Source organism: Mytilus californianus, unplaced genomic scaffold, assembly GCF_021869535.1.
Source record: "Mytilus californianus isolate M0D057914Y unplaced genomic scaffold, xbMytCali1.0.p SCAF_7, whole genome shotgun sequence".
NCBI classification, from domain to species: domain Eukaryota; kingdom Metazoa; phylum Mollusca; class Bivalvia; order Mytilida; family Mytilidae; genus Mytilus; species Mytilus californianus.
This window is the reverse complement of record NW_026262723.1, coordinates 73,602,913-73,617,585: the sequence shown is the minus strand read 5'-3', so window position 1 is coordinate 73,617,585 and position 14,673 is coordinate 73,602,913. Positions and strand designations below refer to the sequence as shown.

The 14,673-nt window shown below is 33.5% G+C and overlaps 1 protein-coding gene across 2 annotated transcripts in view; it reads left to right on the top strand.

The window, feature by feature from the left end:
• The window catches only part of LOC127709242 (uncharacterized), a 79,092-nt gene that overhangs the window by 56,526 nt on the left and 7,893 nt on the right, over positions 1-14,673 (top strand). For both annotated transcript variants that reach the window (XM_052214657.1, XM_052214658.1), the window contains exons 7-16: positions 314-562; positions 2,120-2,341; positions 3,404-3,724; positions 4,098-4,295; positions 4,645-4,811; positions 5,060-5,177; positions 6,123-6,284; positions 7,173-7,292; positions 9,667-9,953; positions 13,346-13,531. In XM_052214657.1, coding sequence (XP_052070617.1) covers positions 314-562; positions 2,120-2,341; positions 3,404-3,724; positions 4,098-4,295; positions 4,645-4,811; positions 5,060-5,177; positions 6,123-6,284; positions 7,173-7,292; positions 9,667-9,953; positions 13,346-13,531 — 2,030 coding nt within the window. The remainder of the gene's footprint in view (positions 1-313; positions 563-2,119; positions 2,342-3,403; positions 3,725-4,097; positions 4,296-4,644; positions 4,812-5,059; positions 5,178-6,122; positions 6,285-7,172; positions 7,293-9,666; positions 9,954-13,345; positions 13,532-14,673) is intronic.

Sequence of the window (14,673 nt, the reverse complement as noted above, 5' to 3'; positions counted from 1 at the left end):
GTTTTAGGAAATTAACTCTAAAAAATATTAATGATAGAGTTATGTTTGGTATTTCAGGTACTGTACTGTCTCAAAATAAAATAAATATATGATATGTCAGTAATGCACAACATAGGATTCTCAACATTTTCTGTTATAGATTAAATTTTGCTTAAGAATTGTAAATCAGTTCGTTTCAAAGGCAAAAGAAAACATGTTTAAGACAAAATCAATAGTATTCCACTCATTATTTCTTGCTCTTCTCTGCATAATGAATAAAATTCAGTCATAATTTCAATTGACATTTTACACTCTTCCTTACAAATATTTTCAGGTGATATCTGCAATGTTTTAGAAGTTATCCCAGGAAAGTCCCCCTTCATGTGTAGTAAAGCTACCAGTAGTGTGTCCAGTCTGATAGAATGTCATGATGCTTGTGTCCATGGTCGCTGTGAAGCATTCCAATACCTTACCAAAGAAGACCAGTCTACAGCTTGTGAAATCTTCTTTGACAAATCTTGTATAGAACTTCTTAATAAAAAGAAGGAAAATTATTATGTGAAGAGATGTACAAATCCTAAAGGTAATGTTTGAAAATATATATGTACATACACAAGAGATAAACTAATTTTTTCAATTTTGATGTCATAGAAACCAATGATATTATTGAGTTTACTGTTCAAACTACACAATTACTTAACTTTCCATTTACCACTCTCAGTAACTAAATGCTAATGCAATTTAGTTGTAATTGCCATTTGTTGAGTAGAATGTCAATATATTACTATATCTAATACAAACAATTTCTGTTTACACAACTAAAGTCAACTTATAACATTATGCATGTTGTTAAAATAATGAATCCTTTTAACAAGGTTAAAAATTAGTATTTTGCATGGTAATAAAAATTGAATAATTCTGGAGAAAATTTGTCATTCCAACTCTCATCCCAAGAAAAGATCTCCTTTTGACCACTACCAAGAGATTAACATTTATTTTGATGAAAAGAAAGATAACTATTGAACAACAGATTGATTTGTTTCTAATACTTAAAAATTTTTTTGACTCACCAATAGGTATTGCATTTCCGGCGACGACGACGACATAGTTGTCTTTGGCGTCAACAATTGTTAACTTTTTTGCTTAAGTTAGATTGATAAGAACTACTTGTGACAGATCAATGATATTTTGTATGAAATTGCATTAGTATCAGTACAAATCCGTTTGACGACTATTTTGAGGCCCTCCGCCTTGGTCATGGTCCAGTGACTTTGAATTAATTAGCAATTTTCAATGTTAAGTTTTCTGCTTAAGTTAATTTAATAGGAACTACTTGTGATAGATCAATGATATTTTCTATGCATTACTATCAGTTCATATCAGATTGAAGACTATTTCGAGGCCTTGCCCCCTAGGTCATGGTCCAGCTACTTTCAATAAATAAACAATTTTCAATGTTAAGTTTTCTGCTTAAGTTAGTTTTATTAAGAACCACTTGTGATAGACAATAATATTTTCTATAAAATTGAATTACTATCAGTACATATCAGTTTGACGACAATTTCGACTCCCTGCCCATGTAGGTCATGGTCCAGCGACTTTCAAGTAATTAGCAATTTTCAATGTTAAGTTTTCTGCTTAAGTTAGTTGGATAGGAACTACTTATAATAGACAATGATATTTTCTATAAAGTTGAATTACTATCAGTACATCTCAGTTCAGCCCTGCCCCTTGTTCATTGTCCAGCGACTTTGAATTAATTAGCAATTTTGCTGTCCATCAGATTGTCTCTTTCTGAATTTACTGACGACAGGCGAGACATATCTCTGTGTCAACGGTTTATTTAAACAAGATTAAAATTGTTAATGATAATAGTTTACCGTGAATTCCTTATTATTTGTGGGATTCCTTGATTACATGGGTAAAGATGAAGCAGGAATTTAAATGTTCTAAAAAGTACACATTTCTTTAGGATTCTATGCAGACTTTCACAAAACCACGACATGAAATATCCACAAAAATACAATTTTTCCTCAATCCACAAAAATTAGAACCCATGAAAATAAATGAATTCACAGTATGTCTAATTCAACAATGAAAATATTACTCAAGTGGATGTAATTTATATTTGTATTTTCAGACTGTGACTATCACCAGATTCAGTCAGCAAGAATGATGCCCTGTAGAGTAACGTCCAGTGACATGGATACTATGGAGAAATGTCGAGACATGTGTAATGTTGACAGTTGTTTTGGATTTAGATACAATTACGATAGTCTCAAATGTGACCTCTACAGTGATCAGTCTTGTGTTCTGGGGAAAAATCTGAACTATGTCATCAAGAAATGTCATTCAAAGCATGGTATGTGAAAGATTGTTTACAACAAAGTTAAGACTATCATCTTCCACAAAGGATGTTAGTAAATACAAATTTTGGGATTGACGAAAATGTGTTCACCAAGACACTTTGGACAATTTAAACTGAAGCAAATTTAGATATTTGTAGAAAAGATTGATTGTAGTAGCTTTAATGGTTATTTCATGGATAATTTTGCAGGAAATGTATATTTAGGTCTTCTTTTTACGTTCTGTTTTGTTTTGATCAGAAACTGTATACTGTATGATATTGTTAATTTTAAATGAGTAACAAAGAAAAGAAAAGTTAAATGAAATGGTCTAAGATAAAATAAAGCATAAAAATGATATCAGTTAACACCAAATACAGAACCTATCAAACACCAACACCTGTCTCTTCTGACAAACCAGGGACATTAAGCAACCAACAATCAATAAATCTGACAACCAGACATACAAACAAAGACAAACTATAACCAACAACAAATAAAGACGTAGAAAATAATTGAAAGTTATCCATAAATTTCAACATTTCATATAATAAGTACTGTAATTAAATTGAGAATGGAAATGGGGAATGTGTCAAAGAGACAACGACCCAACCATAGAACAGACAACAGCCGAAGGCCACCAATGGGTCTTCAATGCAGCGAGAAACTACTGCACCCGGAGGCGTCCTTCAGCTGGCTCTTAAACAAATATGTATACTAGTTCAGTGATAATGGACGTCATACTAAACTCCAAATTATACACAGGAAACTAAAATTAAAAATGATACAAGACTAACAAAGGCCAGAGGCTCCTGACTTGGGACAGGCGCAAAAATGCGGTGGGGTTAAACATGTTTTTTGAGATCTCAACCCTCCCCCTATACCTCTAGCCAATGTAGTAAAAACAAACGCACAACAGTATGCACAGTAAAACTCAGTATAAGAGAAGTCCGAGTTCGATGTCAGAATAGGAAACAATAGAAAATAAACAAAATGACAATAATACATTAATAACAACAGACTACTAGCAGTTACTGACATGCCAGCAACTGTAACAATATATTTATATTTTATTGCAGAGGCAATCCTAAAACTGGTACCACAAATAAATGAATTACCAAATGCCAAACCTGATATTGTCAATAAAGAAAAGGTAGAAGGGAAAGAGAAATCAGAGTTAAATAAGAAAGTGCAAGAAGCAGAAAATTATCTGAAGACTACAACCACACTACTTCCATCTACTAAACCACCATACGATGATATGCCTAAATTATTGGACAGTTTCAATGAAGACGATTTAGTGTGTTCACAAGAAGATTATGTACAGTTTAAATCGGACCTACTGAGATACCATTGTGTTAGATTCAGAGAGACACATTGTGATGAAAATATAATACCAAGTAAGTACAAAAGTCTATGTTTATATATTCATGACCTTTTACTTATCACAGTTTTAGTAGATAGAAGAAGTCCTTATTACAGTAAGAAAATCAATTCAAAGAAAAACCAATATAAAAATTAATATACTAGTGAATTCAAAATCTTTTAACTTTCTCTTTAAAACTATTGCACTTGGGAATCACGGGTTACACTTGTCTCATTTTATTTGGAAGAATGGTATTCACTGCTTTATTGGCTTTGTTTTATAGAGCAAAGGTAAAACACATCTTCTTTTATTTAGTAGTTTCAGGGTTTCCTTTATATCAGAACTTTTATTGTACACATGTTAAACTATACAAGTACCTACATTTTCATGATGTATATTTTTTGCAGATAAAGGTTACATAGCATCATTGATGTTCAGTTACTATGACCGTGACATGAATGGTGACATAAGCAATGATGAATTATGGGAGATGCAGATTGCAGAGAATTTAGAGCACATTTCTACAATATGCACATTACTAGATATACTCAAGTATGAGGCAAAAGATAGGAAACTTGATCATCTGAGCTTCTTAAATGCATTCAGTAAGTATTGTACTTTTAACGTTCTACTTAGTTTTCAGTTGATCTGATACACCAACTCTAAGAGTGGATCTTTAATGGCAATTACTATGTCCTTCATCTGTTTGTCTATCAAATATGTCTTTCATACTTTTCTTTGGTACTGCTAAGCATGATGACTTCATACTTGGCCAGCACCTTTGAAGTGACAAGTTGTAACACATGAGTGCATTTTGGATCTGTCAGACACCTACTTCTAGTTTTCAAATTCCTTGAATTGAAAGGTGGATTCTGCTTAGCATGACAATGCCTGCATTCTTGTGGAATTTTAAAAGAGGGAACATTCAAGTTTAACGATATTATTTTATTATAGCTGTGGCAGATGCTGTTATAGAGGAAGACTTGGAAATCATTCATGTTAAATCAACAGCTGGTAATGGTCTGGAGATCAAGTGTGGTGTTCCAATGTTGGAGAACTCTGAAGTAGTATGGAGGAGAAACAATATTGACCTCAATACAATTAGTGTTCCTGATATGGCAGTAAGTGATTTGATATGATTAGTTCATGATGGAGAGGCCGATATGGCATTTTTCTGTTGTTGGACAAGGAAGCTGTATTGCAGAGAAAGACTATTTCTACAAGAATTTCATTTCTGGTGGAAATATATTTTGGCTATAGTATATAAGAACTTTGTACATAAAATGTATAATCCTTACATAACAAATTGTTAAATTGTGATAGTGTTTTAATGTGAACATAATTATACCTTACTTGTATTTATTGACAGGTGTTTTCTGATGGAACATTATACTTTGAAGATGTAGGTCTTCACCATACTGGAAACTATACATGTTATGATAAAGTCAAACCAGGTGTCAAGGAGATACATGTCTTAAATGTGAACTGTGAGTCAAAGTTTTAGCACTTTTCAGTGTCATTTAAATATCATATTTATGCTTCAGTAACTTTTTGTATATCATGTGTGAAAGTAGAAAAGGCCACCTTATTGCCCTGTGTTAAGAATGAATTATTTTCGAAGTTCAAACAAGTGTAATGTCAAGAACATGTCTTAAATCTGAACCATGTGTCAAAATTTTAGCACTTTTTATTGTCATTAAATTATCATATGTATGCTTCAAAATAGCTATCTGTGTATCATGTGTAAAAGTAGAAAAGGTCACCTTATTACCCTTTCTCAAGAATTAGTAACTTTCAAGGTTCCATCAAATATAATGTCCAGAATTTAGAGAGAAAAGGTTTACCAGAACTATTATGCTTAATTAGTTGTTACTGTTGAAAGAAGTTTGGGGTTAAGGTGAAAAGTGGATTTATTAGGGTAAATGTCACATTTTTCATTTCTATGAAAATTTACTGTATCTTTTCTCTTCTTCTCATTATTCTTTATAATGCTGATAAGCAGTTCAGTATACTCTGGTTTGATTAATATCTGTTCAGGTAGAAGGATTTGTTTAATGTGAGACTTCACAAATATGTTTAGCTGGACAGTGAACAGTACAATCATAGTACATGTAATTGTAAATGTATTTGTTTTGAAATTTATGCAATCCTTGGTTATACAATAAGCAATCATTGTTAAAAAAAACTTAGAACTACAAGAGATGTATAAATTTTATAAAAAAAAAAGTGTGTCAAATGATAACAAAACTACAGTATCAATGAAAAAGAAACATGTCTGTCTTTGTTTGGGAAAGTTAGTTTTTTTTTATGAAAGAAATATAATTAATTAGGTGATACAGATACATAATTTATGCCAACAATTCAGTGTACCTCTTTTATGGAGAGGTATAACACATGTTTATGCATTGTACTATTCTGTATTACTTTTTCAGTACGTCCAATAGTGAGAGTGTCACCGCAAATGCAAACTATGGAGATGAGTTCTTTGGATATTTTCATTGACTGTCATGTAGATGGTATACCACAGCCCAGTATATCCTGGCAAATAAACAACGAACCAGTTCCTTATAAACCAAAACATTTCATAACTACACGTAAGTTGTCAGCACTATACCACAGCTGAGTATAACCTGGAAAATAAACAGCAAAACCAAAACATTTCATAACTACTCGTAAGTTGTCAGCATTATAACACAGCTGAGTATTGACTCCCGTTATATAAAAGTCAACCACCTTGATACTACATTTCATGTTTTTTTGTTGATTTTTCCTAAAACTTTATCTAATAAATTTAATTTTAGAAAACATCATGACCTACATAGTCATTCAGCTTGCTGTGATGACACATCTTATTGAGTTAATTAAGGATGTACTTAGGTAATCTAAGGTGAAATTAAATAAATCAAGAATTTAAAATTGGAACTATAAGCTGGAAGAGTATTAGGTAAGGACCAAAATAAGCTAAAAATTTTGATAGGTCATGGAGCTCCTTTTCAAGATATTTGATTTATAAAATATGGCGGGAAAAGGCTGACTCGGACTTTTACCTTATATTTTCATTGGTTTTATTTGGGTCTCAAATCAAACAAAAGAAAATCAAAAATCTGCTTAAATTTTGTCAAATGACCTTTTATGAGCTACTAAGTCTTATATTAAAAGATAAATAGATGTTATGGGGCAAAATATTTTACCTTGTATCGTATAGAAAAACACCAAGGAGTCCGAACATCTGACACATATTCCAAACCCTCACCTAAGTACATCCTTAAATGGCTTTCCTAAAAATTATCTCACTTTAATATAAAGTGGATTCTTACATTTCATTGGGAATACATTTTTACATCTTAGATTATTTTTCCTATGCTTTCTTTGCAATTAGCATCTGGAATTGTTGTTAAATCCCATGTTTATTAGGACATAATTCTGTTACATGTTGAACACGGTAGAATTTGTAATCATGGATTATATATTTTTTGTTACAGATAATAATGGCACTTTAATGATCCATAATTCTGACATAGTGAGAGATATAGGATCGTATAAATGTAAAGCTACTAATATAGTTGGGAATGGTGAAGCTGAGGCTAAAATTAATAAACCAGGTATGGTATTTTAGTTAGGATTTTGTTATGCCCCCGCCGTAGCGGTGGGGGCATTAAGTTTTACCCTTGTCCGTCTGTACGTACGTACGTACGTACGTCCGTCCGTACGTCCCAAAATTGGTTTCCGTTCTCTAACTTGAGTTTGCCTCTACCAAATGTTATTAAACTTATACACAATGCTTATTACCACAAAACACAGATCAAGTTTGAATTTTGGTGGCGTCACTTTAACCGTTCTAGAGTTATGCCCCTTTATAAATGGAAAAATTGCAAAAATTTTAGTTTCCATTCTGTAACTTAAGTTTGCCTCAACCGAATGTTATGAAACTTATACATAATGCTTATTGCCACAAAACACAGATCAAGTTTGAATTTTGGTGGTGTCACTTAAACCATTCTAGAGTTATGCTCCTTTATAAATGGAAAAATTGCCAAAAAATTTTTTCTTCTAAATATCAAGTTTTTTTTTAAATTGGAGTTATCGTCCTTTGTCCATGATTATAGTTGAATCAACTACAATCAATGCTTTATACAATGCAATGTTTAATTTTGACTTCCACTGATAAAACACAGATCAAGTTGAATTTGGGAAGTGTCACTTTAACCATTATTGAGTTATGCCCCTTTATAAATTGAAAGATTGCAAAATTTTTAGTTTCCATTCTGTAACTTAAGTTTGCCCCAACCAAACATTATGAAACCTATGCACAATATTCATTACTATAAAACTTAAGATCAAGTACAAATGTTATAAAACTTATACACAACCGTTCTAGAGTTATTCGTGTTTACAAATAGAAAAATTGCTGAATTTTAAGTTTCTGTTCTCTACTTAAGTTAGCCTCAACTAAATGTTATGAGACTTAAACACAATGCTTATTACCACAAAACTCAGATCAAGTTCAAATTTGGATAGCGTCAACTTTTACCTTCCTCAGTAATGTCCCTTTATAACTATATGATATGCAAGCGGGGGCATCATCTGTGTCCACATGTGGACACTATCCACATTTATTATATTTACATTGTCTGTGTAATTAACTAGAATTGAGACGCCACACTAAATGCTGAAACATACAAATGAACCAAAATAAAAAAAAAAAAAACACACAAGACTAACAAAGGTTAAGGATTCTTGACTTTGGACAGGGTGCAAAATGCAGCAGGGTTAAACATGTTTTTTTTTGTTTTTTTTCATGTGTAAAAAATTTCATGTATTGAGGAAAAATTGTACGTTCACTGATACTTAATTTTGTGGTTTTAACACAATGGAAAATCTTTATTTTGTTGTTTATTTTAATTATTTAATATTCAAAAGTTCATCTATAGATAGGAAATCAATGAAAATATGTACCATACTAATAATGAAACTGTTGAAGGGAGAAAATAAATACTTTGTCATATTGTATTTAATATTTATTTTCTCCCTTCAACAGTTTCATTTCCTCTGTCAACCAAAAAATGCATAGAGGTTATTAATGATGAAACATTGTCAGTCATTCATTGTCATATGAACTTATCTCATTTTTGAGTTGTTTAAGCCAGCTTAAAGTTTTTTAATGTAGTTTTTATCTCATTACCTATCCATGACTTTCCAAAATAAATAAACAATCTTCCCTTAGTTTATTTATTTTGTATTTGCATTGTATCATAGATCAAATTTATTTGTTCAGTGTATGTTCACCGGTGTTAATATGTCTTTTGATTGAGTTAAGCCATTTCAATTGATATTTTATAGTGTGTTTTTCTATGTTGTGATGTTACACTATTGTTTCAGATAAGGGTGAAGGTTTGGTACCATTAAAACGTTTAAACCCGCTGCAATTGTTTGCACCTGTCCTAAGTCAGGAATCTGATGTTCAGTAGTTGTCATTTGTTGATGTGGTTCATAAGTGTTTCTCGTTTTTTATATAGATTAGACCGTTGGTTTTCCCATTTGAATGGTTTTACACTAGTAATTTTTGGGGCCCTTTATAGCTTGCTGTTCGGTGTGAGCCAAGGCTCCGTGTTGAAGACCGTACTTTGACCTATATTGGTTAACTTTTATAAATTTTGACTTGGATGGAGGGTTGTCTCATTGGCACTCAAACCACATATTCTTATATCTATGTACATGTGGTTCATACATTTCATATGTCCTTGACTTTTTATGCTTTCTGGAAAAAAAATCAGGAGTGTAAAGTAGTCACTTTATCCTTCCATCCTTTTGTCTGTTCATATATGTGTCTAAAACAAACGATTTCCAGCTGGTAACTTAATAATCCATTGCATGATTGATTAGAATGATACTTATTCAGCTGGAAGATATAGCAATTTAATTGCATTTAGAATATTAACAGAAGTTGCATACCCAGTATCTATACATTTTTTGCAGGAACTCCTGAGAAAAAAAGGTTGGAAGCTTTCTATGCTTTCCATAAAAATGGTTACACAGCTTATGAACCTGAAGGTTGTGAAACTGTACGTCATGTTAAAGGTGACTTTGGGAACCTAAAGTACATTCCCGAGGAGTTAGACAGAGCTCCATCTATGTGTGGAATTGGACAAGATTGTGTATGGGGAGGAGCTGTCAATGTTCAGAATAAATACATCTACTCAAGCCAGCCAGAACATAACAGAGTTATCATTATAGATATTGCCAACACATATAATCCTGTACAGGTAAGCACAGAATGAAGTCAAACATACTGTGAGCACATGTAATCCTTTATGGGTAAGCAGAGTCAAAGATACTGTGAGCAAATGTAATCCTTTACACAGATACTGTGAGCACATGTAATCCTTTACAGGTAAGCAGAGTCAAACATACTGTGAGCACATGCAATCCCTTTACAAGTAAGCAGAGTCAAAGATACTGTGAGCACATATAATTCTGTAAAAGTAAGAACAAAATCAATTATACACATACATGTATAATCCTGTACATACAAGCACAAATCAAAGATGCTTAGAACATATATTATCCAGCACAGGTAGGCACAGAAACAAAGATTCTATAAACACTTATATATGTGGTATGAGTATCACCGCCAGAGACCAAAGGACTAGGATGTAAACTATATGTGGTATGAGTATCACCACCAGAGACCAAAGGACGAGGATGTAAACTATATGTGGTATGAGTATCACCACCAGAGACCAAAGGACTAGGATGTAAACTATATGTAGTATGAGTATCACCACCAGAGACCGAAGGACTAGGATGTAAACTATATGTGGTATGAGTATCACCACCAGAGACCAAAGGACTAGGATGTACACTATATGTGGTATGAGTATCACCACTAGAGACCAAAGGACTAGGATGTACACTATATGTGGTATGAGTATCACCGCCAGAGACCAAAGGACGAGGATGTAAACTATATGTGGTATGAGTATCACCACCAGAGACCAAAGGACTAGGATGTAAACTATATGTGGTATGAGTATCACCACCAGAGACCAAAGGACTAGGATGTAAACTATATGTTGTATGAGTATCACCACCAGAGACCAAAGGACTAGGATGTAAACTATATGTGGTATGAGTATCACCACCAGAGACCAAAGGACTAGGATGTAAACTATATGTGGTATGAGTATCACCACCAGAGACCAAAGGACTAGGATGTAAACTATATGTGGTATGAGTATCACCGCCAGAGACCAAAGGACGAGGATGTAAACTATATGTGGTATGAGTATCACCACCAGAGACCAAAGGACTAGGATGTAAACTATATGTGGTATGAGTATCACCACCAGAGACCAAAGGACTAGGATGTAAACTATATGTGGTATGAGTATCACCTCTAGAGACCAAAGGACGAGGATGTAAACTATATGTGGTATGAGTATCACCACCAGAGACCAAAGGACTAGGATGTAAACTATATGTAGTATGAGTATCACCATCAGAGACCAAAGGACTAGGATGTAAACTATATGTGGTATGAGTATCACCACCAGAGACCAAAGGACGAGGATGTAAACTATATGTGGTATGAGTATCACCACCAGAGACCAAAGGACGAGGATGTAAACTATATGTGGTATGAGTATCACCACCAGAGACCAAAGGACTAGGATGTAAACTATATGTGGTATGAGTATCACCGCCAGAGACCAAAGGACTAGGATGTAAACTATATGTGGTATGAGTATCACCACCAGAGACCATAGGACTAGGAGGTAAACTATATGTGGTATGAGTATCACCACCAGAGACCAAAGGACTAGGATGTAAACTATATGTAGTATGAGTATCACCACCAGAGACCAAAGGACTAGGATGTAAACTATATGTGGTATGAGTATCACCACCAGAGACCAAAGGACTAGGATGTAAACTATATGTGGTATGAGTATCACCGCCAGAGACCAAAGGACTAGGATGTAAACTATATGTGGTATGAGTATCACCACCAGAGACCATAGGACTAGGAGGTAAACTATATGTGGTATGAGTATCACCACCAGAGACCAAAGGACTAGGATGTAAACTATATGTAGTATGAGTATCACCACCAGAGACCAAAGGATTAGGATGTAAACTATATGTGGTATGAGTATCACCACCAGAGACCAAAGGACTAGGATATAAACTATATGTGGTATGAGTATCACCACCAGAGACCAAAGGACTAGGATGTAAACTATATGTGGTATGAGTATCACCACCAGAGACCAAAGGACGAGGATGTAAACTATATGTGGTATGAGTATCACCACCAGAGACCAAAGGACTAGGATGTAAACTATATGTGGTATGAGTATCACCACCAGAGACCAAAGGACTAGGATGTAAACTATATGTGGTATGAGTATCACCACCAGAGACCAAAGGACTAGGATGTAAACTATATGTGGTATGAGTATCACTACCAGAGACCAAAGGACTAGGATGTAAACTATATGTGGTATGAGTATCACTACCAGAGACCAAAGGACTAGGATGTAAACTATGCGGTATGAGTATCACCACCAGAGACCAAAGGACGAGGATGTAAACTATATGTAGTATGAGTATCACCACTAGAGACCAAAGGACTGGGATGTACACTATATGTGGTATGAGTATCACCACTAGAGACCAAAGGACTAGGATGTACACTATATGTGGTATGAGTATCACCACCAGAGACCAAAGGACGAGGATGTAAACTATATGTGGTATGAGTATCACCACCAGAGACCAAAGGACTAGGATGTAAACTATATGTGGTATGAGTATCACCACCAGAGACCAAAGGACGAGGATGTAAACTATATGTGGTATAAGTATCACCACCAGAGACCAAAAGACGAGGATCTAAACAACTTTGGGTCACATTACGGCCATAAATAAAGGCAACAGTAGTATACCGCTGTTCAATAGTCATAAATCGATTTAACTGAAACAAATCCGGGTCACAAACCAAACCCGAGGGAAACACATCAACTATAACTATAAGAGTAAAACAACGGAATAACATAAACACTGAACTGCTACAAAAACAAACGCCAACATTACATAGAAACAGACTACATTGTATTTGATAACAGCTGCCATATTCCGGACTTGGAACAGGAAATTTTAAGAAAAAATGGTGGGTTGAACCTGGTTTTATGGCTAGCCAAATAACAATAGACAAAACCCTTACATATAGCAAGGATTTTTATAGTTAGAAGATCTTACTATACAAATCTTTAAAAAACCATATTCATGACAAAATGTGAAACAATTTAATAGAGAAAACAATGTATGACAAAATGTGAAACAATTTGATAGAGAAAACAATTTTTGACAAACCAATAAACAAAAAAGCCTTACCGGTATATGACAGACAGCTGTTAACAACAACCACTCAATTACAGGCTCCTCAGTTTGGAACTTTTTAGCACTTAAAGAATATTTTTGAGCACTCAATCCCTGATAAACATAGGATAGTGGTGTAACAGCATAAGAACAAACTGTAGTAATTTTTGGAAAGGGGTTGACTAATCAGATTGGCTTAAAAGCACAAATGTTAATCAAGCAAATTTGGGGATGAATCAAACTTTGTAGTCATAGATCATCTATTTTTTTGTAGATTGTAAAGACAGACAAGTATCCAGTAAAACTGTACTATGTAGAACATCTGGATGAAGTATGGATTCTGTGTTGGAATGCTGACCATAACTCTGGCAGTAAAACTATTGTCGTTATTAGGGATGCCAGCAAAGATGTCAGACATCACATAGTACATACACAACCTGTTGGATATAGGTTTGATCTGGTCAGTTTAATTTATAGAAAATTAAGTTTGATATATTTGCCAAAAAAAAATATACAAATTTATTTAATGCTGTCTTGTCAGATTTTTTATTGTAATGGTTTATTGTGATATTGAATATATTATGGTAATGAACAGAGGCAGATTTAGGGGGGGCATGGGGCTAGGCACCCCTCATGGAGCTACATATATGGTTAATGCATAGACTTATTAAAATTGTCCCACTCTAAATGTTGCCTAGTTTACCCCCCTCTTTTTCAAAATCCTGGATCCACATCTGATGGAGAAATAGTAAATAAAAGAAAAATCAAAATTATGTTAATGTGAAAGATAATTTAAAAAAGTTTTATTTCCTGAACTCAGAAACAAAGATCACAGAACAGTCAACCTTCTGTCAGTCCAAGAAATAGAAAATGAGTGTCTTTTATAATCAGTACCCTGTTTTTGAAAGTCAACAATAGACTATATGAACCATACTGCTTACATTAAAATGCTGTGCTTATTTATATATATTATTCTGAGGAAATTGGAGGGTGGGCAGGGGAATCCTGGACATCTTATGGTGGGGCCAACTTTAGCAGGTTTGGCAGGTTTGGCAGGTTATTCATTTTTTTTAAAGAATTTTCTCAATAACATCAAAATATAAAATAGATATTAACCTTATTGACTTTCGATGATATATAAGATTCTATCCTTCTAGCAATATCAGGTTTATTAATATGTCATACATGTTTGTATTCTATACATTCCACAGATGTGGTTTCCAATTCTTAATTATTTTAATTTCTTGCTTTTTTTCTGCAAATATAGATGAATTTTACAGAATTTAAATACACATATTATTAGTAACATCAGTAGCTCATACTTTAGAATTGTAAAAAAAAAAAAAATCATTGGCTGATGTAATAACTACCAGAACAAAAAGTAGATTTTATTGTTGTAACCAAAGCTGCTTTAAGCATGGACACATGATCTGTTTTTTAATCAGATTGGGGTTGTCATATTGAGGATTTTTTTCTTTATGTTCAAAATCTGACAGTTTTATACTATGATAAATATTACATATAATTCCAGCTTATATGATCAGTATCATGTTATTTCAAGTATTGACAGACAGAAAATAAATATTTCATTATGATTTTTTT